Source organism: Carassius auratus, unplaced genomic scaffold, assembly GCF_003368295.1.
Source record: "Carassius auratus strain Wakin unplaced genomic scaffold, ASM336829v1 scaf_tig00214575, whole genome shotgun sequence".
Taxonomy (NCBI): domain Eukaryota; kingdom Metazoa; phylum Chordata; class Actinopteri; order Cypriniformes; family Cyprinidae; genus Carassius; species Carassius auratus.
Genome location: NW_020527719.1, coordinates 686,855 through 714,721, shown reverse-complemented (window position 1 = coordinate 714,721; position 27,867 = coordinate 686,855). Strand labels below are relative to the sequence as shown.

General features: G+C 36.0%; 1 protein-coding gene across 1 annotated transcript in view; it reads left to right on the top strand.

Annotated features, from left to right (window-relative positions):
• Positions 1 to 503: 503 nt before the first annotated feature.
• LOC113092399 (inactive heparanase-2-like) overlaps positions 504 to 27,867 on the top strand; it is a 67,052-nt gene continuing 39,688 nt past the window's right edge. The window contains exons 1-3 of the mRNA XM_026257988.1: positions 504 to 887; positions 3,690 to 3,844; positions 4,250 to 4,411. Coding sequence (XP_026113773.1) covers positions 637 to 887; positions 3,690 to 3,844; positions 4,250 to 4,411 — 568 coding nt within the window. The 5' untranslated portion in view covers positions 504 to 636. The remainder of the gene's footprint in view (positions 888 to 3,689; positions 3,845 to 4,249; positions 4,412 to 27,867) is intronic.

Below are 27,867 nucleotides of genomic sequence, written 5' to 3'. Positions count from 1 at the left end.
CAGCTTAACTCCACTACATGGGAAACCTTTTTATATGCTTTTTATATTTTTAATATGCTGATGTTAAAAACAAACAAACACCAGATATTGTGAATAACCTATACATGTAACATTAAAATAACTTTTTCAACTCCAAAGAACCATATACTGTACAGCCATAAATGGTTTTAGATAAAACTAGGATTTTTGCTGATCCAAAGAACATCTAAAGAACCATAACTTTTTTTGTTTGCGTCTTTTTGTTATGTTTTATTTTCGTCTTATTATTATTATTATTATTATTATTATTATTATTATTATTTCATTTTTACTTTGTGTGCAGACAGATCATTTATGCTTCAGATCCCCCCAGCCGAAGAAGCTTCTGTTAAATAAGAGTCATCTTACCTTTAAGAGCTGTTGCGTTACTACAGAGGGCGGTGCAGGGGCAGCAGTGTGATGGAGGCTGGCCCTGGGGCGTGAGTTTACTCCAGCTAACTCCAAAACAGCTGAAGATAGGGGGGCTGAAAGAGACACCAGTGATCCTCGCTCAAGGAGGGGCATAAAAACACTTCAGGTGCTTTTTAATCGGGTTTTATAAGGAGATCTCTGCTGGATCTCCCTCACTGCGCTCCGCCCGGTGCTTGAGGACAGAAGATGCCCAGGCAGTTCCTCTGCCCAGTGTTCGGCTCGTCACTGTGGTTGGCACTGATACTCCAGTCTCTCATTTCCTCCGCCGTTACCTACAGGAGACCAGTGTCCGGAGGGAAGAGACAGAGCTTTCTGGAGAGAACCTTGATTTTACTGGACGTGAATACGCGAAGCCCGGTGAAAGTTTTGAATGACAACTTCCTCTCGCTGCAGTTGGATCCATCTATCGTAAAGGATGGCTGGCTGGACTTCTTAAGGTATTACAGTTTTGCAATTACATCCTACGCGCGATGATGCTTTGGTGATGCCGATGTGTTCGTGGGGAATGGAAAAGATCCTGCCGGAGAGAAGCCGTCCTTAGCTGGTAGCTGTGTTTTAGTACATGGAAGCTGGTTTAAAGCTGGTAAACCACATTGGACAAGAAACATACCATCTTAAAAGTGGTCAAGCTGAACCAGATAGTGACCAGCCAGAAACCTCCTTTCATGTTCCAAGCACAGCTACCCGGCTTAAACTGGATTTTCCAACAGGAAAGCCACTAGACATTATCAATGAATCTTTCCAATAACACATAGCCGCCCAAACACTTAATACTACTGTTTTACTACTTTTAATCTATTCACCAGCGTCTTCTTTTGCACGATACCACATGCTACTACAAAACAAATTTACTAGTTTATTTTCACAGATAAACTTCATGTTAGGTACTCTTTGGAGATATGATAGTCTTTCTATGAGGCTTATAATGTTATTATGTAAAATACCAGTGTAGCCTATTACTAGTATATCTATTTTCGCACTTTTGGACATTACTTTTACGCGTGAAGTACAATTCCACATGTTTACGCGCAATGTTTAAAAAAAAACATCTGTTGAATCCCAGTGAAACGGTGTTGTGGGATGAGCTTCGCCCGTGGGGCTATCTCTCGACACCACATACGAATATGAATTTATATATTAGAGCGCGAACCCTGAATATAGGCGCAGATTTGAATGGTTGTGTTAATTTGCACACCAGGGCTTGACCTGGAAGTGAATATGAGTGTCCCAGCCCCCAGAGGAGAAAAGACACAAAACCATACGGAGAAGCGAAATGTAAGTGTCTTTCATAGCCCCGGACAGGTTTCAGTATCGATCTAGTGTTTACTACCGATATATTACCAAATAATTATTATTATAGTCTGGGTGAGGTGTTGGAAAAAATAGAATTTAAAGAACTGGCCCACATAAATCTGAACCCCAGTCTGCTGTCGTGGCATTATTGTTAGTTTTCTGTTGTGTACAGTAGGCTTCAGGTTATTGCAGATTTATGTGGTAAAGCAGTCAAAGGGGTTTGTTTGGCTTTTACGTTTTACGTACTTCATTTCTTTATATATATGGAAAGAAACCAGCACTGAATAAAAGCGGGATTTGACATGAGTAATTGAACATTTAGCTATATCCACGACATTCAGATTCATGTTATTTTTACCATCTTATATGGTTCCACAGATTTGAGGTAGCCTAATAGCGCTATAATGTTTAGCAAAAGATATGCACATGCTTGCATTCAAAAGATGGATCTCATAATGTTAATGCTAACAATAATAACAATAATAACATAATGCTGACATATTTATATGCAAATATATCGCAGTTATTATCGCTATCATTCTGCTGTTAGCTGCACTAATATTTTCTTCTTTTAAATTGTTAGATTCTAGCTGTTGTAATTTCCCCAAAATAACATGCTTAGACATGCTTCGTGCGTGGTCTGATTAAATGTAATTATTCACATTACTGGACATGACAACAGATGAGCGAATTGTGAGATTGTGTACCGCTGCTTGTTACTTTTCTCTTTCTGATTTTTTGTTTGTTTGTTTGTTTGTTTTTCTCTCTCGCTTTCTCTCTCTCTCTCTCTCTCTCTCTGTTTACTAAAAATCAGTTTCGGCCCACCGTACAAACCCAGGCTTCACCGATTAAAGTTTGTGGTAATTTAGCTCGTTTTGCTTTACACAAAACAATTCACAAATTATTTTTATTTTATTTTACTTCACTCCTATTTAATTTTATTCATATTTTGTTTTATCTGTTGATTTCTAAGTTCTTTACGCTCAAAGGCAAGGGAATATTTGCGCAATTTATAGGCCCGCTTTTATGTGCACCTTTTACAGCTTCTCTTTTTACGACTGGTACCGTATTATGTCTCATTATTTAGCAAAGCACTAAAAAAGAAGCTGGTATGTATTTATCTAGAAAGAAACGAGCGTGCAGCACCACAGATTGCAGCTCCGTGTGAAATAATCTGCAGTTGATTTCAGCACTGCGGCCTAAAACACAATCATACATTACACTGAATCTGATCAACGTCAGTCTGAGGTTCCGAGAGAAAGTTACGCACCAGTCAAATGGCGAAAACCAGGTTGCTGCTGACAAATAATAATAAAAAAATAAATAAACAAAATAGAAGTTTTTAATTACTGATCAGCTTTGAGATATCATTGCCTTGTTCTGCTCTGAAAATGATCCCGTTTTCTTGTGTCGGCTTTACAGACTTTACATCGTCACATAAAATAAGACTCAGTGTCGGGTACAATGTTGGCTATATATGCTTTATCATATATTATATATGCAAGCTGTTTGTTTTGTGTTGTATAATGTGTGTATACACAACCTAATATAATCTGAAAGTATATAGATCTTATATAAACAAGCCTTAAAGAAAAAAAGCCAGCTTTTTATTCAGTATTGTCCATATTCACTCTTATAGTGTGAAATCATAATGAAAAGCTCTCTTTGATTTTATGCACTGTATAATGTCTGATCAGGTAATCTAAATAGCTTCTCATGGTCACATTTAAACTGACATGTTTTATTAAGTAAAAGAAATATGACTGAATTCACTTGACTGCATTTTTAATATGACTCAATCAAAATAACTACTTTAGATTGGACAAATTAAATTAGGTGCAGACAGCTCCTGCTGCTAATTTTTGCTTTGTACAGAGCTGTATTGTTGTAGCCCTTCGGGTTTGACTGAGCCTTTGGATCTGTGATCTGTCTTTCTGTATTTACAGCTCCAAGCGGTTAGTCACTCTGGCACGGGGACTCTCTCCAGCTTATTTGAGGTTTGGGGGCAAACGGACCGACTTTCTCCAGTTTCATAACCTGAAGAATCTTGCAAAGTTTAGAGGGCCCGGACCAGACTATTACCTCAAAAACTATGAAGATGGTGAGGTCTGATTTGGTCATTTTCAATTAGGCAGGTATTTTGCATATTGATTTTAGATGTTTTTGTACTCCATGACTTGAGTTCAGAAAACTTGATTGAAATACTTATTTGAATCAAGATATTAAAGCGGTGTAATTACATACTATGTGGACAAATATGCATGCATAATATATTTGAATATATTTGAATAAATATTGATGCACTTCATTTATGTAGTACATGCCCGTTGAAAAGAAATGGCTTTTTAATTACCCAGACTTCTTATCAATAAACATGGAAGAGAAAGCAATACATTTCGAGGATCTAGTAAACATGTCCACAATGCAAACCACATGCATTGCACTTTTAGAGGTTAGCTTGTCCTCTCGTTTGTACTCCAAAAGCATTCTCGCGGTTTCCATGCAGACATAGTGCGCAGTGACTTCGCTCTGGACAAGCAAAAGGGTTGCAAGCTGGCCAGCCACCCAGACATGATGCTGGAACTGCAGCGGGAGAAAGCGGCTCAGATGCAACAGGTCTTGTTGAAAGAACAGGTCTCCAACATCTACAGCGATGTCACGTTAACAGGTAGGAGATTACAGCAACATGCAGATACTGAGATAATACAGTGTATATCATGGTTAGGCTTTGTTTAATTGCTTCAGAATTTCACAAAATAGGCTATAACACATACACTCTCAGACTGTTGCGGTACCCTAAGTTACAATAGCTAAAAGATAAATGTTTTTGTACCTTCTTTATCCCTAATGGTTCATATCAAAATATATATCCGTACCTTTTGAAAGTGTATCCCCAGTGGCAGTTTTGTACCTTTTTTCTGAGAGTTCAGGATTTTAACAAATGTAACCTAGGTCCATAAGAGTTGATGTTTTAAAATTTAGATTTATACATATGGAAAATCTAGAATATAAGGGTACTTTTTTTTTTTGAATTGCCTTTAATGTTGTCCAGATGAAGTTCTTAGCAATGCATATTACTAATGAAATATTAAGTATATATATATATATATATATATATATATATATATATATATATATATATATATATATATATGTATTTAAATATATATATGGTAGGAGATTTAAAAATATATATTTACGTAATATCCTAATGATTTTTGGCACAAAAGAAAAATCAATCATTTTGACCCATACAATGTATTATTGACTATTGCTACAAATACCCACATTCTACTTATGACTGTTTTTTTGCTCCTGGATCACAAATGTATTGAACTTATAATATTGAATATTACTACTGACGATGTTGAAGGAACGATTTTTAAAGTCAGTAGGAAGCTTTAGTTCTGTAGTTGCTCTGTTCAGGTTTGTTCTGTCTTGGATGCTTTCTGTGTTTATGGTTTGGTTTTATGTTGTTTAAGCTTGTCTGAACTATTTTGAGTTGTTTTGTCTCATTGCTGTCCAGGATCATAGGTACTCCCAAAAAATGCAGTGATTTAATTGTTGCTGCTCATTCCAGAAACACATAGGTTTAAAATGATGAGATACAGGACGGTCCGGCGAACAGTCAGCCAAGCATATGGTTTTATTGATCACTTTCAACAGCTGTGCTCTGCCTGTTTGTAAATCCAGTGTCCATTTTCAGGTTTCATACTAGTCACACACACAGACATTGTCCAAAATGTTCAGATCATTTTATGGAGGAATAAATGTTTGAAAGGCAGAAATCTCAGAGGATTTGTCAGAGACCTTTGTAGTACCGAAAATGTCAGATCAAGGATTGAATGAAGCTGAATGATGCCATATACAAAAGGCCAGCTGACAATGATTTCAGAACTGACACTTTGTAAAAGCACTTGCTATAGGAAGAACAGGAAGGTTTTTGCATACACTTTGAATCGGGTCAGTAGTGTCTTTCCTGTGCATATTTAAATCACTAAAATGTGTTATGGTTGGATAATATGGCTGTGATATTTTGTTTGGATCATGCAGTGATTTTTGTTGCAGACACTGTTGGTGATTGAATTCTGATTCATCTCTCTATGAAGGGAATTATTTGTGTGAGGGGGTTCTTTAACAGACCTGCTTTTTTTTGCACAAATGCCATTGTTTTATTATTATAATCATTGCAGTAATCTCAATGTAAACTCAAATCACTATCCGGTACAGTCAACCAGAGAGAGATTATTTGTTTAAAGCAGATTTAGTGTGGAAAGATTATCCTAAGTTTTATGTCAGGCGCTGTGCGAGTTCCAGTGCGGGTCACGCCGCACATTTTCTTATTAATATTGATATATAAGCTCAGATGAGGATTTCTGAACTGTACTTGGCATCAAACAGGCTGAATGTTGTTCGTTCATATCGAAACCGGTACCGTCTTCATGCCAGATTCAGCAAAAAGCACTCTTCTAGCTTTCACCCTTATTTTCCAAACATCTTCTTAAGCACATCTGCGTTTGACAAGGCGGCTGTAAGAGGAATTAGAACTAAACACACTTAGCAAAGGAATCTCTCTCTCCGTGGATCCCAGCATGTGTGCTGTAGCAAAAAGCCCGTCGTGTGCATGACTGATTGGTGAGAATGAAGACACCTGGGTGCACGGCACAAACGGGTCTGTTAGCAATCAGGATGCCCCCTACGCAGTCACTGGCAGGTGGCAGGGGAATTGCAGTGAGATAGCCCTGCCCCATCCATTTCCACTCGGCACAGGTCGACTTTTCTGACCCTTTCTCATTAAAGCCATCAGTAATAGGCGTGAAAGCCCCCTGCCAGTTAAAACAAACCGTGGTGAGACAAGTCCAAGGTCATACTAGTTTTCACCTCTACACTCGCTACAGTTTAGTCCAGTTTAGTTAAAGCAAACCATCTGAGACAAGTCGAGGTCAGCTCTCAAAGCTCTCAAATTGCTACAGTTCCACATTGCTTTTACGTTCCATGATGCTGCCTGTTGTTTAAGCTGCTTATTAACTGCATGCATTCTCAGAATTTAGTCATTGTTATTTTGTTATATATAAAAAAAGCATCTCCTGGAAAAGAGTAGTTTTCAATGTGCACATTTTTAAAATAATCCTAAAAAAATAAAATAATAATAAAGTGAAGTAAGGTAAAGTTTTTTTTTTTATATATATATACTGTAAAAGCATTAGAAAAAAATTCTAAGGCCTTTAAATTATCAATGCTTTGCTGAAAAAAAAAACATATTCTACACAAACTACTGCGTGCCTTGTTTCATCTGATTGAGTTTATACTTTTTAAAAAGCAAGTAAAATGCATTTTGTATATTTGTAAAAATCCACCTTTGGATTGTGGTACACGTCTGTTTGCTGTGAAATTATTTTTTTTTTATCGTTAGTAATATTTAAATTTGAATACTTGATTGACTGAAGCAAATTAGGTTTATTTTAGTATCCTTACATATTTTATTTTAGAACAATTAATGTTAAAATGTGAGTATCAAATATGATCATCAGGCTTTTGAGGAATGTTTATTTGTTACATCTCTCAGTCATCATTGTATTGCATTGCTTTTTATGCCTCCCCACCTACAATGAAAATGAAAGAACTTTTCTCATAAAGCTACGAATTTAAAAGCCATCTTACAAGGAAATATTATTGAGTGAAATAGTGATAACAGATATTTATCAGAATCAGCTTAATTTTTTAGGCTTATTAATATCAGCAGCTGCACCAAATTAAATGTTCAGTTTGGGCCTTTGAATAAAACTAATGTGTATTTTTTCCCTCAAGTATGAGCACCATATTCTTTTATATCATAGCCATAAGAGCCTGATATGGTGCTTAACAAAAATACATAATTCAGTAAAACAAAATACAATAACACATAAATATATATTTTAAATATTTTGTCCAATGGTTAAACTGAGAGAAAAAATAAAATCAGATTTGTTTTTAATATGTGTGTATTTTTTGCTTTTCATTGCTTTTTTATTTCATTGCATTTCTTCCACCTTTTTTAACTTTAATTCTGGGTAAACAAAATACTTAAATTATAGCTGTTTTGCAGATATCATGACACTAAGCAAATTATTAAATTTCCATTGGCTTTGCATGAGAATCAGTATGCAGCATTTGACACATTTGGCAATATGGTTAAATAGATACAGGATAAATAAGACCAGTTGCATTTCATAATTCAAATTGTAAAAAGAAAATATTCAAAATGGCATTTTATTCATTAAGCAGCAATCAATAAATGTATTCATTTTACAAATATTAGGTGGTTACATTAGGATGATGCTACCATTTTTGGTTACATTTTAAATGGTGACAATGATGTAATTTACACTATGAAAGGTTTTAATGTCACCAAAAACATTTAGCAAACAATCAAACTGAATAGCACAACTAAGGCTGAAATGATCCTATGATACATACAATATAGTATATACGTATAGGCTAAATTGTTTGGAGAAATTGAATACTTAGGGTTGGGTGTTTAAAACAAACCCAAACCAGAATGTTTGTAAAATATCAATCCTGTACATTATTGAATTTACTAGTGATGGCCAGTGAAACGTTCACCTTTAAATATTGTGTATTTGGACAATGTAACTATGCATTTCATCAGTGTGCTAGCTTCCAGTGCTGATGGATTTGTGAATATCATAGCATTCATAACCCCACTACAGATGCACGGTACTGTATATATCATTCAGTACAAGCAGACATATTAAGTATGATAAATATCCACAGTACACCTCTCTAAATGACTTATGCTCGCTTTGTTTGTATCCCGTTCCTGGAAACGTCTCTCTTCCACATGCATTGAGTGAAGTGTCAACTGATATGTAGCTCAACGCTGTGAAGGTAACTTCCATCGTGTGCTCAAGACCTCGGCTTTAGAGGGCTTTATAGTTGTCATCATGTGATTCTTAGTGTATCTGAGGTCACAGTGTACTTTAGATCTGTGAAATGGTTTGCCAGACTCTCAGGAGAGCAGCATTCATCATAAATAACTGTCCCTTTAAATCAGCTTTCGCTCTCCGCTCAAAACATTTCTCCTACATCCACTTAAAGAAGTGAGGGAGTCTGTCTGCGCGATGCTAGCATGCTATATTCGAAGCTATTTCCTGCCTGTTTGCTCTAAGACAAATGACAGGAAGTTGTCCAGTGAGGGCAGTTTGGGTATTAGCTAGCGGTTAGCCTTTAGCCTCTCATTTTCGTTGACAGCAGTAACTGCTCGAGCCCTCAAATAGTCATTAGAAGTATGGAAATGTCATGAAAATGGGCTAGAGGTGGGGAAAGCTCCTGTAATCGTTCTGCATACAATAAGTCTTTAGAATTGAACGAAAATGAGGAGTGGCTTTGACCAGATGCAGTCTGAAGTGAGATGGTGCCATTTCACAATACTGCGTCATTTGTTTTCCCTCCACAAGTGTGGGTAACATGCCCATGTTGCTCAGAACAGTTTTTTTGGCTCGTGGAGCCCAAGTTTTTGTCCAGTTAGAAACGATTGCTCCAGAGTTGGGCGGTTATTTCATTGAAACGATTGCCGGAGTATTTTGATGAATACCGCATGGCAGAATTTCTTCTGCCCGTCATCGAATAGTCTTCCTGTCCTCTTCTCTCTTCTTGTGCTCAAAGTGACACAAAGAGTTTGGAGACTTTTTCCTCCTCCCCCAGCAGCAGTGAAAACACACATGTGTGCACTCAACACAAACACAGTGAGTGCACGTAGAATAGTGTGCTAATGATAGATCTGAGGCTCTGACAGATGTTTCTGCCTGTGAAGGAAAACATGATTTTTTTTTCTATATCTGAGACATTAAGCAGATACTCACACACATGCTCAATATTCTCCAGAAGAGCTAAGAGCTGAATGTATCTGTAGGCCATACAAAGAGCAATCGTGAAGCATGCTTGACTCATAATTCGTTTTCTTTTAGCGTGTTGCAAAGCTACTGAACCCTGTTCTGCATTAAATATACATTTTAAACACATTTTACTTCATTTAAATACTTTTTGTAGCTGCAACTTAATGGAATAGTTCACTTAAAAATCTAAATCTGTTGTTGTTGTTTTTTTAGGAATTTACTCATACTCGAGTCATTCAACCAACAGTGATCCTCTACAGTGAATGGGTGCCATCAGCATGAGAGAACCCGTTTGGGACTGTTGACATCTGTTGTCTGGGACTGTTGTAAACAGTTTTTGATTCCTGCATATTTCTCTCCTGATTCAGACTAGGCAGCTTTTTCATTAGAGAAAGCATTATTACAGATAAAAGACTATTAGCCAGAAGCTACAATTTTAAGTTAAAAACATAAAGCTGTGGATTATTGTGAAGTTTTTATCAGCTGTTTGGACTCTCATTCTGATGGCACCCATTCATTACAGAGGATCCATTGGTGAGCAAGTGATTTAATGCTAAATTTCTCAAAATCTGTTCTCACAAAGAAACAAACTCATCTAGGATGGCAATTTTTAAATCATTTTTGGGTGAATTATTCTTTTGATAAAAAAAATACTAAATTCTGTTTATTTAAATTAACTTGTATTTCTTGCAGTTGTTAGCAATAAGCACACATACATGTGCTAATGTACAGCCATTGCCTTTTAAATACACCAATATATTGTTTGCCCTCTTGGATTTGTTTCACCAGGAATATTACAATGCTTAGAGCACTTGCTGACTACTATTTGGAGCGTTCTTTAAGCATTAAAGTTGCTATAAAATATCATGTTGTGACTAATATGCAAATCAAACAAAACGAGGCAGAGCTTGTGTTATTTTCCACCTCTCCATATGAAGAGAGAAAGATATGTTGGCAAATATGACGTGAACGTTTACAATCTCAGTATGTGGCATGAGTGAACAGAACTGTAAATAAATGAGACACTAATATGTATAACAGACTCTCAGAATGTTTCCACATTGGCCATTACTCAAGGTCTTCTAAATGACCATAAAACAACAACTGAACAGGAAAAATAAAATGTGCCACAACAGAAGGATATGAAGACAGAGTGGGCATCTCGTAAATGGAACAAGAAACTGTCAGACTGCATGACTCAGACTGCACTATATATTGCTGTTCAGTTTGCCAAATGAAGTGATAAACTAGCCTTTAAATGAATTTGCGAGTAGAAACAGATAATAGCAGCATATTTACAATTTTTAAAATAATGAAAATAAACTGTGACCAAATGTTAAGAGAAAACAGATGTTTACAATGCTTGGAAGGAGCCGAAATTCCCTGCTGGGTACACAAACTCAATCTAATAATGATGTTAGCGTCAAAATTATCTGATGTGTTTAAAATGGAGTTTTCAGATCTTAAATGCCTTGAAAATGAATTACACTTTTAGCAAATATCGTAGGGTTCAGTGTGGGTTATTTAATTGCAACCAAACAGTGTATTTGAAATAAAAGAAATGAAAGTGATGCTAATAATTCTGTTAATGTTTGTCAGTTGAACCACTGAAATGATGGTGATCATTTATTTGACCGTAATGCACATTTATGATACTTTACAGCTGCCTCGTTACATTATAGAAGCATAGCATAACCACGGCAGTACCAACATGGCTGGAGAATATCGGTTTATTCAAAGTCTTTTTTTTTTTTTTTTTTTTCAGAAATATAGGGTAGGCCAGGATATTTTGCTTCAATTTTCTCGTGGAGATAATATTTCCACGGTTGTGGCCAAATTCTGAGCCAGGACTTTGTGGGAACTGGACGGGCCACATTTTACACTTTTGCATCTAGCAGTTCCCTTTAGTATCAAAATCTAGGAAATTAAAGATGACATGATACATTAATCTATGTCTCTTTAGCGGTTTACCAAGTCACACATATTGGAGTTATTTGCCTGGATTTACCATGCAACACAAAATACCTAATAATAATCCAAGATAATCCCAGCGAAGGAGTTTCCTTTCTGCTGATTGGAGCTTTTAGTCTGTGAAGTTCCCTTTTCATTTGATTCATTCATTTGATAGTGGGTTTTAAATGAGTCATCAGTCATGCACTCACTGTGCATGAGAACTGCACTGCAGCAGCTGCAGGTAGTTTAATAACACCCCTTTATAAACAAATATTAAACCTCTGTGATTCCCGAAGACATCTGTGTTCTTACCACATACGTTTCAAGTGCTGGCATGACTAAAACCTTTATTAAAAATCAATAAAGAATGTAATTGCATGAAATGCTTTAATGAAATCACCGTAGCAATCGCAAAATCTCAGTGGGCTTCATTCATGAAACACGAGCAGAGCAAATTTCTGTGCAAATCGTTTGCAAAACCATTGCAACGCGAATTGCTGCATTTAATTCAATTGGATTTCTGAATGTTTTACATAGAGATTTGTTCTGCTTGTGTTTCATGACTGAGGCCCAAAGGATTTCCCCCTGCACACTAAAATGCACTTACTTTTGTTCTTGCACCGAGATTTATTATTATTTTTTTTTTTTTACCATTTCAAGTTCCAAATATTGTTTAACCTTCGCCAACTATACACATCCAAGACTTAGGATTTGGAATTTGAGCTAAATATAATCTAATTTTAAATAAATCTCTGTGTACTAACAAAAATAAGTGTGTTTTAGTGTGTACTTTAACTTTCTATTTAAAAACCAATCTTCTGTTCGCCTCCAATTCCATGTTCAAAACATACGTCCTTCATTACTTACAGACTTGTAGCATTTCCCTAATTAAGCTGTCAGTGGATATTCACGAGCTTTGCCCCAGAGCTCCATTATATTCACTGTTTTTTAAGGAATTAGCACTGTTGGACATTTTGTTAATAGCCGACATCACAAAGACTGAAGGAAGTGATTGTTGTGGCAGCTTGGTGTTATGTGAGCTGAAGTCTGGTTATATATTGCCTTGGTGACTTCACCTGGCAGCTTCGGTACTCTCAGCCTGGTTGGACGTTGATTTAACAAGTTTTAATGTTCCAAGGAACATCTGGTTTCACCACAAGTTCACCCTGCATGTTGAACTTTCTCCAGGAGAACTGCATATGCATTGAAGTCAGGGTTGTGTGCCATTCTGAATTAAGTGAATTTTAAATTTAAGTCCAATTCCGGAGACAGCAAACAGGATGAAGGATTTGTCATATGAATCTACGAAAGGTTTTCAGCGTGAATTATGCTTTAAACATGTTATTATGTTCGCACAGTGACATGCAAATACATTTTATGCTTTTTATATAGGCCTAGCATCTACTATACTTACTTATAAAGAAATCTGAAAACAATGTGGTGAATATTTTGTGATAGTGCATGGCAGCATTTTTTGTTTCGACACTCTGTATTGAACTTAGTTTAGAAATATATTTCTAATCAGACAAAATGTATTTTACATAACAACCAAAATGTATAGAATACATAGTCTAAATTATTGAGACTTTTTGGCACAATTAGTCAAAATTTTGGATTTATTATCAGTGTAATTTTTTTGTTGCACAACATACTGTAAATGCTTTTCATAAATGGAGTATTGAATCTCCTTTGTGTGACGTTGTTGAATTTCTTCCTCTGTGGCATCAAGTTCAAACTCATGAATATAAAGTGTGCCAGAACTTACAGAAGTTATAAAAAGCATAGACTGTTTAGCTCACTAAAATACATTTTTCACATGATGTCAGTTAGTTTATTCATTTGTTGCATACCTTTAATTTTGATATCGCGTTTTAGAATAGGATAGGATGGGATGTGGATTGTATTCTGCTTGAAGATCTGATCCAGTAAAGATCATAGTGCAGGAAAGTAAGTATATGTCAGTCTGTTATTTTCATATTCTGGCTGATCACAGGCTGCTGGCTCTGTCTTTCTCACCGTCATGCGTGGTTCTGTGATGTTTCAGACACAGGAGAGATTTGTGGCTCATGAACGTCTCATCTGATTTGTGTTCTCACTCCAACGTGTATCAGGTTACTCTTTTCTCCTGGAGTATTTTTTAATAGTACAGCTGCTGAACTCTTCCTTGGACTGTTCACTCTGAACAGAGACCCCAAGCTCAGTGGGTCTGCTGCAGAAATTTATTAAAACTGCCCAAAGATATGTGAATTATGTGAGGAGCTGGCTAGATCCGGATGTTACCACCCGTGAAGAGGGTATTATTCATTTTTATTTTCTTTGTCAGTAGTTGTTCTGCTCCTGCAATACCGGTCAGGGATCATTAATCATTCGGATGCTTCTCGCTGAGGTCATTTTTGATTATAACTCTTGTGTGTAATTTTTTTGTCCCAGGATCAATACCGAGGCCAGAACCACAACCATGATTGGCAAGCCAGGACATCACACATAATCAAACCGTTGCTAAAATACAAGACTGATATCCATAATATAGCGTTCTCCAGTGAAAAAGTCTGAATCAGGAGAGAAATATGCGTTGATCAAACACCTTTTACAAGTACAAAACATTTCTAAAAAATATGTCGGAGGATTTTGATGTCCTTTCCAATTCTGCTTGCCATTAAGTAACAAAACCCGGAGTAGGTTTGATGTCAGCTCCTACAAAACCAGTGATTAATTATGTCGCTAAGTAAGTAAAGCTTACCTTTTAAAAGTAGTGTTAACAAAGCGCTTTATAGAAGAAGTGCAATACGACTTTTGTTGGATGTGTCGGCCAATCAGATTGGAACGGTCTTTTTTCATCTAGCTTTTGCCATATTTTTGTTTGCCATATGGATTAGTGAGTGGACCATAGGTGTGGCGTCTGAGACTGAGATCACGCTTTAACACTAGTGGGCCAAGGCCAAATGAGGTCATTGCACAATTCCTAGATATTACTATTGATAAGAACGATAGGAAGGTGTCTGTCCAAAAAACATTTACGAAGTTTTGCTCTTTGATTTAGAGAGTGTGATGCCAAGCTTATGTTTGCAAATCTAGGATCTACTGTGCAGAACAGCCAAAAATGCTTTCATTTCTGTTTTTTTTTTCTGTAGGAAAAGTCTCGTTGTTAGATGACAAATAATGTTGTATACATTTTATGCAACTTAGAAAAGTGGATTCTATTTTTAGTTGAAAGAGAAGGAAGGAACAAGAAATGAAATTCATTTGCAGTCTCCAATTTCTCCCATTCCTGCCCAGCTATTTGTTTATTTGTAAATCCAGAGAATTTGCCAGAAGCCTGAATATTGACATGTGGAATGTAGAACTATTGCTGCTCAGACTAACCATACAAACACAATTGTGCATTTGTGTGTGTGTGTGTGTGTTTGTGTGTGGGTTAAGGAGAGTGTTTGTTAGGGGAGAGGGTGTTTCCAAAAGCACTAAAGGTTTGGAATAAAGGCTTTTTCTGAACAGCATGTACAATATCTTTGTATCATATTATTACTATGACTAAAGCATAAATTCATATCACTGGGGAAAAAAAAACACTTTATGGCTATTTTCCCCAGTTAAATAAAGTTAAATATGTTTTGGCAAAGGAATAGTAAAAAAAAAAAAATCTACAAAAGCATTCATTTAAAAGATAGTTGCCACAAATGTACTCAACTTCATGTCATTTCAAAGCTTTATGACATAATTTCTTCCATGGAACACAAAAACAGCTTTTAAGCAACATACAATAAAAAAGTGAATGGTGACAACAACTGTCACTGTAAGGAAAAAATAAATAAATAAAACAGCTCAGAAATTATTTTGAATATGTATTTTTGTGTTCCACATAATAAAGAAAGTCTTAAAGGGTTGGAACAACACAAAGGTGAGGAACAGAATTTTCATTTTTGTAGGAATAATCATTCAAATACCCTTTCTGCGGTCTGAAACTAGAACCTTTGGGTAAGCAGCCCAGATCTTTCACCACATTCACAGATTTGTGATTTGTTGATCTGTTCCATATCAGGGTGCACTATTAGAAAGCTGAAATCTATCAAGCTTTGAACTGGATTCAGCTAAACTGGATGAAACTAAAATATGTGGCTAAATGTCAGCACTGCAACAACGGTTCGAAGGCCTCGGCGCACATCAGATTCTGCAAGTTTCGATGAAACCACGTGTGAATAAAGCTGTATTCTGCAAGAATTTTTATAAGTCCATAAACATGTAATGAAATTTGCTCTGGTCTAGTGAACATGGGTAGGAAAAGTAAAATTGAGTTTTCTGTGGCAGTCTGGAGTGCTTTAAAACAGCCTCCAGTCAGGAGGGACTAACCAAAACCCCTCTGCTTTATTTTGTTCACCTTAAACTTGAGTGACAAGACCTGACGGCTCTAAGCAAAGGCAGATGGAGAGGGCCCATTGACTGAGCACAGCACAAGGCCAACAGAGCACCTCTACTGTGCTGGTGCCCATTTGTGCTACTTTTATTAGCACAATTAGCAGCCGCTTCGAGTGCTGAACATTTTAATAATGGCGTTGTCAATGTCACCAACATGATCCCATTGCTCTTTGGAGGTGTTTATGCAAGTGTGATTCTAGATTCTTAAAAAATAATGCTGGGATAGTGTTACATGCAAAATTAATATATGAACAGCTTTTATAAATGGAAAAAGAGCTTCAGAGATGGACATATGTTGATGAATTGAATGCACAGGATTTCATATATAAATAGATTGATTTATGCATTTGGCAGATGCTTTTATCTAAGTGGTGGACATTGCATTCAAGATACACATTTAAATTTTAGCAGTTCTCGCTTTCCCGTGATTTTATTGTTTCTATTGTAGCGCCATTGTCTACTGTCTGAGCTGTCTGGATCTTAATGGTACTGTACTAATCACATCATACGAATTCATACAAAATAACCACAATATTTGTAAAGATTTAGGAAGACATAAATGTATTTGCATTTTAGGAGCTGATGAAACTTAAAAATTGAACGTTTAAAGGGATAGTTCACTTTCAAATAAAATTTTGATATGTTTTAGCTTACCTCAAGGACATCCAAGATGTAGGTTTCTTTGTTTCCGAAAGTAGTTTCCATTTTGATATTTTTAGGTCAAACCTTTCTTGTCTGTGACTCATATAATGTAGGTCTATTGTCACCACCCATAAAGAGCAGGCACAGAGGAGTCCAAATTGAACAATTCCCCATCGTAAGTACACATTGATGACCTAAGACACGAAATGAGTGGTTTGTGTAAGAAAACGAACAGTATTTATATTGTTTTTACCTCTTGTACACAAGCATTTCCAACTGATCTGAGGGCGTGCGTGCTTCTTGGTGTGTGACGTGTTGCGCGCTCTGGCTTAGTCTGCGCAAGCGCGGAAAGCGCCGGAAGTGATCTCTCGCGTGTGTACGTCACTCATTGTTTATTGTTTACCACACGATACGCCACCAATCTGAAATATAATACAGTAATTGTAATTAATTAATTTGTTTATAATGCACCCTATAATCGTTGCGATTATAGTAAAAATACAACACATTACTCACTCTATTGAAAGCGTGCCATTGGGTCCCTCTGGCATTGGACGTCGCCACCAGTTTATACGTGGCAAACAAAACACAACGTGTAAAATGCTGCGACTCACCAGTGGAGAAAACTCAGGATCTTCAGTCAGGCAGGTGTGTGATGCGATACTGTCAATGTCCTCGTCATCATCTTGTAGTTGTTCCATTTGTGACAACATATGCTCTCCACTTCTGTCTGCATCTCACAACACTTGCTACTAAAACACCACCAATTTTGAAGAGATCTCTGTCTCTCTGAGGCCTGAAGACATGCTGCTGCAGCGGATGCTTCCTCCATCGCTCTGAATACTTGATCTGTGTTTTCTGGTTCAAATAAATATGGTTGTGAAAAAAATTCAACGTTGTCTGTTGATATATTGAAATCGTCTTCCATTGCAATTTCCTGTACGTCTAAATATGTTTAGATCTTCACAGTGAAAGGTAACACTTTCAAAATCTCTGTGTAAACCAAAGACATTAAGTGTAAACAATGAGTTACGTACACGCGCAAGAGATAACTTCCGGGGCTTTCCGCGCTTGCACAGATTAAGCCAGAGCATGCGCAAACGTCACACGAGTCACGACATCAGGAAGCACGTGCGCCCTCATATCAGTTGGACGTGGTTGTGTACAAGAGGTAAAAACGATATAAATACTGTTCGTTTTCTTACACAAACCACTCGTTGAGTGTCTTAGGTCATCAATGTGTACTTACTTGTTTAATTTGGACTTCTCTGTGCATGCTCTTTGAGGTGGTGACTAAGGCTGTAGCTATCCAATATTTTAGTAATCGAGTATTCTACCAAAAATGTAATCGATTAATCGAGTAATTGGATAAAATGTGTTTTTGCTTAATTAAAATTAACAGCTTTTTGGTAAACAAAGGGGATTTACTATTAAAAATAAAACATGGAAGAAATGTTGTGTGATTAAACCTTAAAAAAAGAATAATGTTGGATTGAACAATAGTCTTTAACCGGACTTTTATTTTGACGGGTTGACGTACTGTACCTTTACAGTTCTGTGTAGTTGATGTGACGCTAGTTTTACTCAAATCAAACGGTCGAATGCTCATGAAATGACTGTCAGAGCAGTTCTGGAGATGTTGTTCATGTGTTCACATCCTTATTTAGTGAGAGGACAGTGTGTTTAATGAATGAAGAAGCGCTTCTGCTCCATTCATTAACAGAGACACACAGAACATGCAGGATTCATATTTAAATAGACTGTTCCGGCTTAATGTGTACAGATATTAGTCCATATCGTGATTTGATGTAAGTGCAATGACCTATTTTTGATTAATTCATTAAAAATGTGGTGAATTCCGTGCAATTCCATGTTAAACTGTAAATTCCGTTTTTATGACTGGATTCCGCGATTCCCTCCGCGTTTTCTGCATCGCGGAAATCATAGGGCCCTAGTTGTGGTATGCCAGCTCTATCTTGCAATAGACACACGCCACGACGTTCTCTTTACGTTTGCCCGCGCCCTCAAATCAAAACACTGCTGACTCCTTGTAGTATGCGATTTCGGACGCAGCGCTTGTTTCCTTCCGCTTTCTGGGTGACGTAAATGCGTTTTCACATTTAAAAAATCATTGTGAAAGAACCTGACGTGAGATTTAAAATAAATTAAAAGAAGCTAAGAGGCAGAGGAATTTGCCTCTATCATTTTTTGTAATCGAGTTACTCAAGTTACTCGAGGAATCGTTTCAGCCCTAGTGGTTACCATAGACCTCCATTATATGAGTCACAGACAAGAACGGTTTGACCTAAAAATATCAAAATGGGAAATACTGCGGAAACAAAGAAACCTACATCTTGGATGTCCTTGAGGTAAGCTAAAACATATCAAAATTTAATTGGAAAGTGAACCATCCCTTTAAGTATCTGTCCGATTGTGTGCACGCACTGCGAATACACTCACTGAAAACCTTTATGTATAATGCATTATAAATGGTTATTCAGGCTATAATGCAGTGTAATGATGTGAATTGTAATACATTTAAATCTTGTCGTAAATAATTATAACAGAATTAAAAATGCATAGTGTAACAATGAATTTATGATGAATTAACTGTGGCTGCAGTTTTTTCATGAGATTGTACAATGCATTATAAGGTGTGTTAAAATGCATAATTAATGCATTTAACTACTTTTATAATGCATTACACATAAACTTTAAGTAAAGTGTTGGAGACAAAACAAAGGTTATGTTTTACATGTAGTGACTATTTCTACGTCAACATTTTACATGCAATTTTATTTACTTTCCTTTTGTTGTAATTAAATGTGAAACTTTTGAGTGAAAATTAAAAAAACTAATTCAGTCTACGTGTACCTCAAATTTAAATGAGATCCTCTTGATATTGCATTATAAGGTTTATAAATATAAAGAGCAAGACCAACAGAGTCACAGAGGTCTGTGAGCCAAGTTGTGAAATTGCTTTGCTTCCAGGTTGTTTTTGAAGCTTCAGCAGACGCGTTACACTTGTGCAGTGAGGTCAGACGAGCTGATGTCTGTTTCAGGCGGCTGACATGTTTGACTAGGGTAAGCGTGATCTGTCTACGGTACTTGAGAATTTACAATGGGAACCCAAGACTAATGTTTTGATGGCTTGTATCTTTGGAAGGTATTTACTGAGGTAAAATGCTTGGAAAAATGCTCTGTTCTTTTGAGAGAGCATCTGGTGAAAACATGCGTCGCAGTACTGAAGTCTTTTCCAGCGTTGTCAGACACAGTTACTACAGAGACCTAACTGCTCTTTACGTCTGTACCTCTGATGCAGAGTTGAGGTCAGAGACTGAAGATGAGTCATTACGGTAACTCATCATTTCAACGTGTCCTGCGTATATGGAGGAATAATTCCAGAAAACGAGTTCCATATTTGATAACTGGTGCAGGTGGTTTGTCTGTTTTGCTTGGTGGTGGATTTGGTGTTTTGACTCATACGCTGTGTAAACTGTAATCAGTAGGGGTGTAAATATTTGCATGGACAATGGTTAATTATGATTCTTTCGAAAATGATGTGATGCATCATGAAATTCGGTCATGATTAGGGTTATAAAATATCTTGACATTTTTAAGCCTTTTGAGACTGTTGTCGGTAAAAATTTTTTTTTGAAAGAAGTCTTATGTGCTCATAAAGGCTGGATTTATTGATCAAAAATACAGTAAATATAGTTATATTGCGAAATATGATTACAATTTAAAATAACTGTTTTCTATTTAAATATATTCTCAGTGAGTCAGTGTCCCATGATCCTTCAGAAATCAAGAAACATTTCTTATCATTATTACCGTTATTATCGCAATATGTTTTTGCAAACCATTTTTTTTTTTATTATTTGATTAAATATACTTCAAAAGAAAAGCATTTATTTGAAAATAGAATTTTTTTGTAACCATAAATGTCTTTACTGTCAGTTCCAATCAATTTCATTCATCCATGCTAAATACAGATTTTTAATTATTTAAAAAACAAAGCAAAAAACAACAACAACGGTAACACTTTAGAATTTGTTAATTTGTTCACTTGTTAACTATTAACTACGACATTTCTCTCAATAAATTCTTAATTTTCTGCTTATTAATAGTTAGTAAGGTAGTTGTTAGGTGTAGATATTGGGTAAGATTAGGGATGTAGAATAAGGTCAAGTAGAATAAAACATTAATATGTTCTTAATTATTACCAATATATGGCTAATATTCTAGTAATATGCATGCTAATATGCAACTAATAGGTGTTACCTATTCTAAAGTGTTACCAAAATGTTAAGTATTACTTAACAGTGTAACAGTTATTATACATCTATATTGTATATATGTTGTATATCTCAATATTTATATATTTGCTCTAAAATGGCTAAAAAAAGTTTGATTTTCAACCAAGCAGCCCTTGTAGCCAATAGATTCTGAATGTTCAATGCAAGAAATAAAATACAGTAGAACAGTTTTTTGCATTTAGTGAACACAAGCAAAAATATTTAATGGACTTTATTTATGTAATAAACCCTAATATTCAGTATATATTGCCACTAAAGGCACCATTTTCACTACTGCAGTTTAACTACTACATTTAACTAGCCTTTCTGATTTCAAGTGGCACATGACAAAACTAACTGTCACTTTGCATTTTCCATCTAGACCAAAAATTGGATTTGACCTTATGCTGACAGTGAAACGTCTGGCAACACAAAACTAACCTTTGGCTCTCCATGTCTGTGAGGGGAAGCAAGCACATCTTCATATACTATCTTCCCCATCTTTTTTGGCATTGATATGTTCTTCAATGGTGCAGTATTTAATCACAAAGAACATTTGTTCTGATACCAGAGAGCTGTTTTGAATTATTGCTTGCCATTTAGGGAATTTTGCATAGTACGTTGTATCCTTCACGCTTCATGTATCGGGTCAGCGCCATCTACTCATCTTCTTTCAGCCTCAGATGATTTTACTTGGAGAGGACCAGCTAAGCTAACTGGACAGATGTTTTTTTTTCTTCTTCTTGTTCCCTCAAATCTATATACTCCGCATTATTGCAAGCGCTTACATTCCCAGACGATGATTTACTGCATAAAGACGATTCATGAAACATCCTGTCACTTAGAGCTGAAAAACACAAACAAACATGTCACTGGGGTTCCTTTTGTGTGAGAGTGGCTTGCGTGTAAATGAAACCGTTCCTGTAGCTCCCACAGAGCTGAAAGACGAAGGCAGGCGATCTGTATGTTTTCAGTGAAGGACAGGTCGCACTGATTCTGTTGTCTGAGGAAGGAAATCCTTTGAAGAGATGATGTAAAACAGCTCAAGGGCTTTTCAGTGCCTCACCCTTCTTATCTGCGCTGTCTTTTTAAATAGATCCTGGTGTAATTACGACATTATTAGGTAATTAGGATCTGTTGGCAGGTACTGTATGTGAAGGAGCTGCTCAGTCCTGAGATGAGAATGGCCCGTGAAAAGGCCTATTTAGTTATGACTCTTATTGGATAATCTAAATTTGAAGCTATTACACATTTATGCATTTGGCAGTCATTTTTATTTAAAGAAACTTGCATTAGATTCAAAGTAGACATTTTAGTTAATTTTTAGCTAATTTGGTTCCTGAGGAATCAAATCCATGGCTTTAGGGTTGTTTCTAGTGCTATGCTGTAATTGTTTCATTCATCAAGCATCAGATTATGATTATCAGATTATGGCATAATTTTATTATCCTGAAAGATTGCTGAAGACAACTGGTTTTGAATTATTTTTGCTGTTCCTTGCAGTGATTATAAATGTAGCCCGTGGCTCTTCAATGCTCACCTGATCATTTCTGTGCAGAAATTAAAGTGAAAATCTTTGAGAGATCTTCCTATGTCCTCATATTTATCGTGTCTCCCTGACACCACAAACAAATGCAAACCTCTTTAAACCTTTCAAATGATGACATAATAATTATGCTGACTGATAATGAACTCTCTCTTTCTTTGAAGATCTGTTATTATGAACTATGCTACCTTTAAGTCATAATCATGTATGTACTATATATTTTTTGCTTGATCTGATTCACTAAAAAGAATTGAATGGACTGAACTATCACCATTTTCACACCTGCGGTTTAACAGCTGCATTCAACTAGTCTTTTTATTTTAAATGGCATATAACAAAACAAACTGTCACTTTAAATTTTTTCCATCTAGATTTGAAACTGGATTTGACCTTATGCTGACAGTAAAACGTCTGGCAACACAAAACTAACCACTGGCTCTCCGTGTCTGTGAGGGGAAGCAAGCACATCTTCATTTATGCGAACAATCTCCCCTATCTGTTTTGGCATTGGATTTCTTTTATTGAAATGATATGTTCTAATACATAATACTTTTATTGATAAAAAGTGACAGTAAAAATGTTTGGTATTTCACTGTAGGGTGCCTTTTGGTGTCCTGTACATAAATAACCCATTTGCCATGATAACTTAACATAAAAATTACTATGAAGGGTGTGTTATATTAGGCTTTGTTTTATACATTCAAAAGCATTACTTGGCTCTTTAGATACATTTTCTAGATTTTATTTTAGTTTTGTGTAAGATGATCCATGTTATTATGCTTTGTCCCACGCACTGCTCATTAAATTGGAATGATAGTAGAATATTGTCAAATCATAAAATTTTAAAATATAGTTCTCTTATTAATATTTTGTAATATAAGAGTTTACTCATCTATGTGTATTGATCATTTGGTAATAAAAACTATATTTTAATTTAATAACAAAATAAGAGTTTGTCCATGTCCCTTGAATGGTTGTCCACCCTGTCTTATTGGGGAATCTGCCCCTTTAAGAAAATGCAATCCCCTTTAGTGACATCAGGACAACAGATTTTTTGTCTTTTCAGTGGCAGGAATTTCAACGGCTGAGGTGAATAAGTTGATGACTTTGACTAAATTGAGAAATTTTCTTCGTATGAGTTTACTTACTTGCTTTTTCCAAAGCTTAACATGTCTACCCCAGAGCTTAAAATATGCCAGAAATGATTTGAATACAGTATTTTCAAAATATGTAAATTTTAATTCTCCAAATTCTCTTCAACAATCAGATTAAATATTTAGCGAGTCTGTTTTTTTTAAGCTAATATGCTAATTGAAGCTAAAAATGTCCACCCTGTCGCCCATTTAGATCCGATAGAACGGACATAAACATGACATGGTGGACATAGCATTAATATGAATGGGGTATATCTATGTGTTTGAGGATGTAATTCTAATATTTATCATTATTATATATATTTTTTATAAAAACCCTGTTTAGGAAATGGACATCATACCTTTCCGAAAATATACTGTAATTTGCTTCTTAATTTTGTAATAAAAATGTATTTAATAGTAATACGTGACACGTGACAATAAAGACTGGAATAATGTCTTCTGAAAATTCAGCATTGCCTTCACAAGAATAAATTACATGATCAAATATATTAAAATAGAAATATAAAAACATGTTCATAATGGTTTACAACATTATTTTTACTGTGTTTTTGATCAAGTAAATGGAATATTTTTCTCACCAACCCTTAGGTATGTGGTATATATGACTTTCAAGTTCATAAGTGCAAACTTTCCAGAAGGTCTTGAAGGCAGTATTTCACATCCGAGAAAATGAAAAAAAAAAAAACTCGCTGTGAAAGATTCAAATTGGAAGACAAGATATTTACATTTTTAGGTTTCGGCTTATGATTCTTATCGCAGGTCTGATTTCATGTCACAATAATGCATTTCAACACTAATACTTGAAGGACATGTTTAGAAAGTCTTGGTGCAGTCTCTTGGTCAACTTTGCCCCCACAAGTGGTTTTGGTTTGAATTTGGATCTTATATAAGACATTTTAAAGCGGTTGATGTAATTTGGCACACGCGCTCGTCTTTGAATTCATCAAATGCAGCTCCAATCAGTCCTGCGCCCAGGACTGTTGACACTAGCAGGAAATCAAAGTCCAGCGCGGCAGTCCTGCACTGCCCGAACCATGTGCTTATGCATGAGGCAGCCTCACGGGGAAGATTAATTAGTGTACACAAACGTGTGTGGATGTTTATACACCAGAGTGTGTTCTGAGATGTTAACATATCAGTCAGCTCTTGCTCTCCTTCACTGCCAGCCACATGGCCAGACACATGTACATACACATGCACAGACATGTATATACTCACGCATGTATGTGTGCATATGCACACAAAATAATGTGGCCTTCTGTGCACAAGTTACATACTTTTCGATGTGCCATAAGAACAATAAAGACGTAAAGCTCATAGATAGCTGTGTACGCAGTCCAAACACGCCATATTGAATTAAAAACAGGTGTCTTCATAGTTTGCATTCTTCCCAAACACAAAAGTGGTTTGACCTGAGCGGTTTTGAGTGTGTATCAAGCCCTATCAAACCAGGGTCTCTGTGTAATTCTGTATTTATAAACACGAGTGCACTTGGGTTTGTGTGACACGGACCGTGTGCTACAGACTACCACAGGCACAGCCCAACTATTGAAACCATATTTTCACCCCATTTTTCCTAGCACTTATTTAGAAGGGAAGCCTGTCGTACATCACTGGAACGCTTTGATGGGGGTCTCTGAAATGCCTCAAACCGATCCCTCCTAAAACTGATGTGCGGTGGGATTGAGTCTTGCTCCTGAGTGCTGGAATAACAGCAAGCTTGTGTGGTTGAAAAATTGAATGGAAAGTGAGTTCAGAAGCCTTTCATTACGATTTAACAGGATATTACTTGTTGTTTAACGTTTTAGTAACTAAGCAGGTCGCCATTGTAATGGTTTAAAAGAGCGCGCCTATAAAACTGAGCTCTAAGTAATGCACGTAGTGATGTGGTGTTTTCTTTTGCTCGAAAGGAGCGTTGATGGAGGGTCGGGATAGTATCCGTCCTCTTCACAAACCGAGGATTTGTCCGGCATCCGTAGTCATTAGTCATAATTAGCCATGGTTATTTTTCCACTGCAATTGAACAATTAAACTTGAAATTGCTTTAAAGAGAGCTGGGAATTAAAATAAGCTAAATAATAGCATTAACTTCCAATGACTGAAAAGCTCTCTCACAGTTTAGCAACACAGAGAGCTTAACATGCGGAACCAGTGATTACTCATTTCTTACACTGTATGAAGAAATGTAAATGGTCTGTGGCTATATCGACTAAACTATGTCTAGGGAGCAATAGCACATGCTTAAATTATTGATGGTCATTCATTTCACTGATTTACAGATCTTAGCTGAACGAATCGTTCACTTCCATGCACTGATTCGTATTTCGTTAACCAAAATCGCTTTTTGACTATACACAATTAAAATGAGGTAAGGATTTTGTTCAATTATTTAGGTTATTTTTGTTTTTCAATAGTTTATTTTGTCAAATTTTATTTTTTTACTTGTAGAAAAAATAGGTGTACAGTATAATTCAAATACATTTTGGAATAGATTGTCTAGACAAATTGTCTTCACCAACTGGAGTAACGATGCCACATGTAAAATCACTCAACGAATTGATCAACTAATCGGAAATTGTTTTCTTTAGGATAAATCCAAATTGCTGTGGAAAGTTTGATTCATTCAAGTTAATAATCAATGTCTTTTTACAGTTCATATAGCTAAATGAGCCAATGAAAAGTGAATTTTTTTTATTTATTTTTTTTGAGTGTTTTAATGAGCTTATAGCACAATATAATGCACTTACTTGTTGCCACCAACTGGAGTAATGATGTAACATGTAAAATCACTCAAGAATCGATCAGCTAATCTGAACAAATTTTTGAACTGATTCAAAAGATTTGGTTCATTAAGATGAATCCAAATTACTGAGGAAAGTCTGATTCATTCAAGTTAATCTGTGTTTAGACAGTTCATGTAGCTAAATAAACAAATTAAAAGCGAATGACTGATTGAACTCCCCACAATTTGTTTTCATGTACAACCTTGATTACTTTTAATGCCTGCAAAGTACACTCTTAAAAACAAAGATTTCAAAATGGAATTTTCGCATTGATTGCAGAAGAACCATTTGGGCTCTCCAGAGAAACTTTTTCCTCTATAAAGAACCTTTTGTGTAATGGAAAGACTGCACTGATGTTAGAGGTTCTGTCATTTCCAATAAAGATCCATTATTCTTAAGATCATACCACTCTGATAATATAGATAATGCTCTTTTGTATTTTAAGAATTATTTCTGTTGTTAACTGTCTTGCTATCTATGCACTGTAATAAATAAGATAGACATAACTAACTTTTATAGAAAATAAACTTGCTATATAAATATTGTAGTTCATTTAAAGCAGACAAGTAATTTTTTATTTAAAGTTCACAGATTTTTTTTAAGTTGTGCTATAATTTATATGGTTATCTTTACTGTATAATCAAAATCCACTTAGCTAAATGTGTTTGCATCGCTCATTTGGCATATCTCACTTAAAAGCAGCTTCATCATTTGCTCTGAAGTGTTCAGTAGTGTACAAGTGTACATTTCCTTTAGTGTTTAGGTGTAACACAAGCCCACATGACTTCTCCACTGTCCTTTTGATATGAACGCTGAAGAATGCATCCCATGTAATTAATGTAATTGCGTCCCATGTAATGGGATTCTGTGAGAGGGGCTTGCGTGCAATTAGAATTGATTACATGGTGAGGAATGTGAACAGCATGTACATGTGGCGTATGATTATAAAAGCAATCTGGCCTTTTTTAATTCATTTTATGAAATGGGCCACATATTGTTTTTTAAAACATACAGAGAGGTCCAAACATCTGATGCTGCATTGCGAAATCAAAATATAATATAAATGAGAGAAATATCGAATTTTTTGCTCAGTCTTTTGGACTTTACTGTGTAGCAAACATGCAGTTTACTTCTCATAGTTGTTTTCTCCACTTGAAAACATCTTCTATGGAAAGAGCCCTATAGTCATGGATTTAGAGATGTTTTCCTGGTATGGAAGTGCTTTGATGTCTTTTTGGGATTTTGGGTGTACATGTCCTGATAGTTGCTGTAGGTAATCACGTGTCATGAATGGAAATAAGCTGGCTCAGAAATGAGCCGTAGCGCTCTGGTGCAGTCCAGTTTGTTATGGGAGTCTTATGTCTGTGATCAGATAGCTACCCTGACAATATCCAGACCCCTTTCTGTTTCCATTACATTGGGAGAGGGGGGATCCGGCAC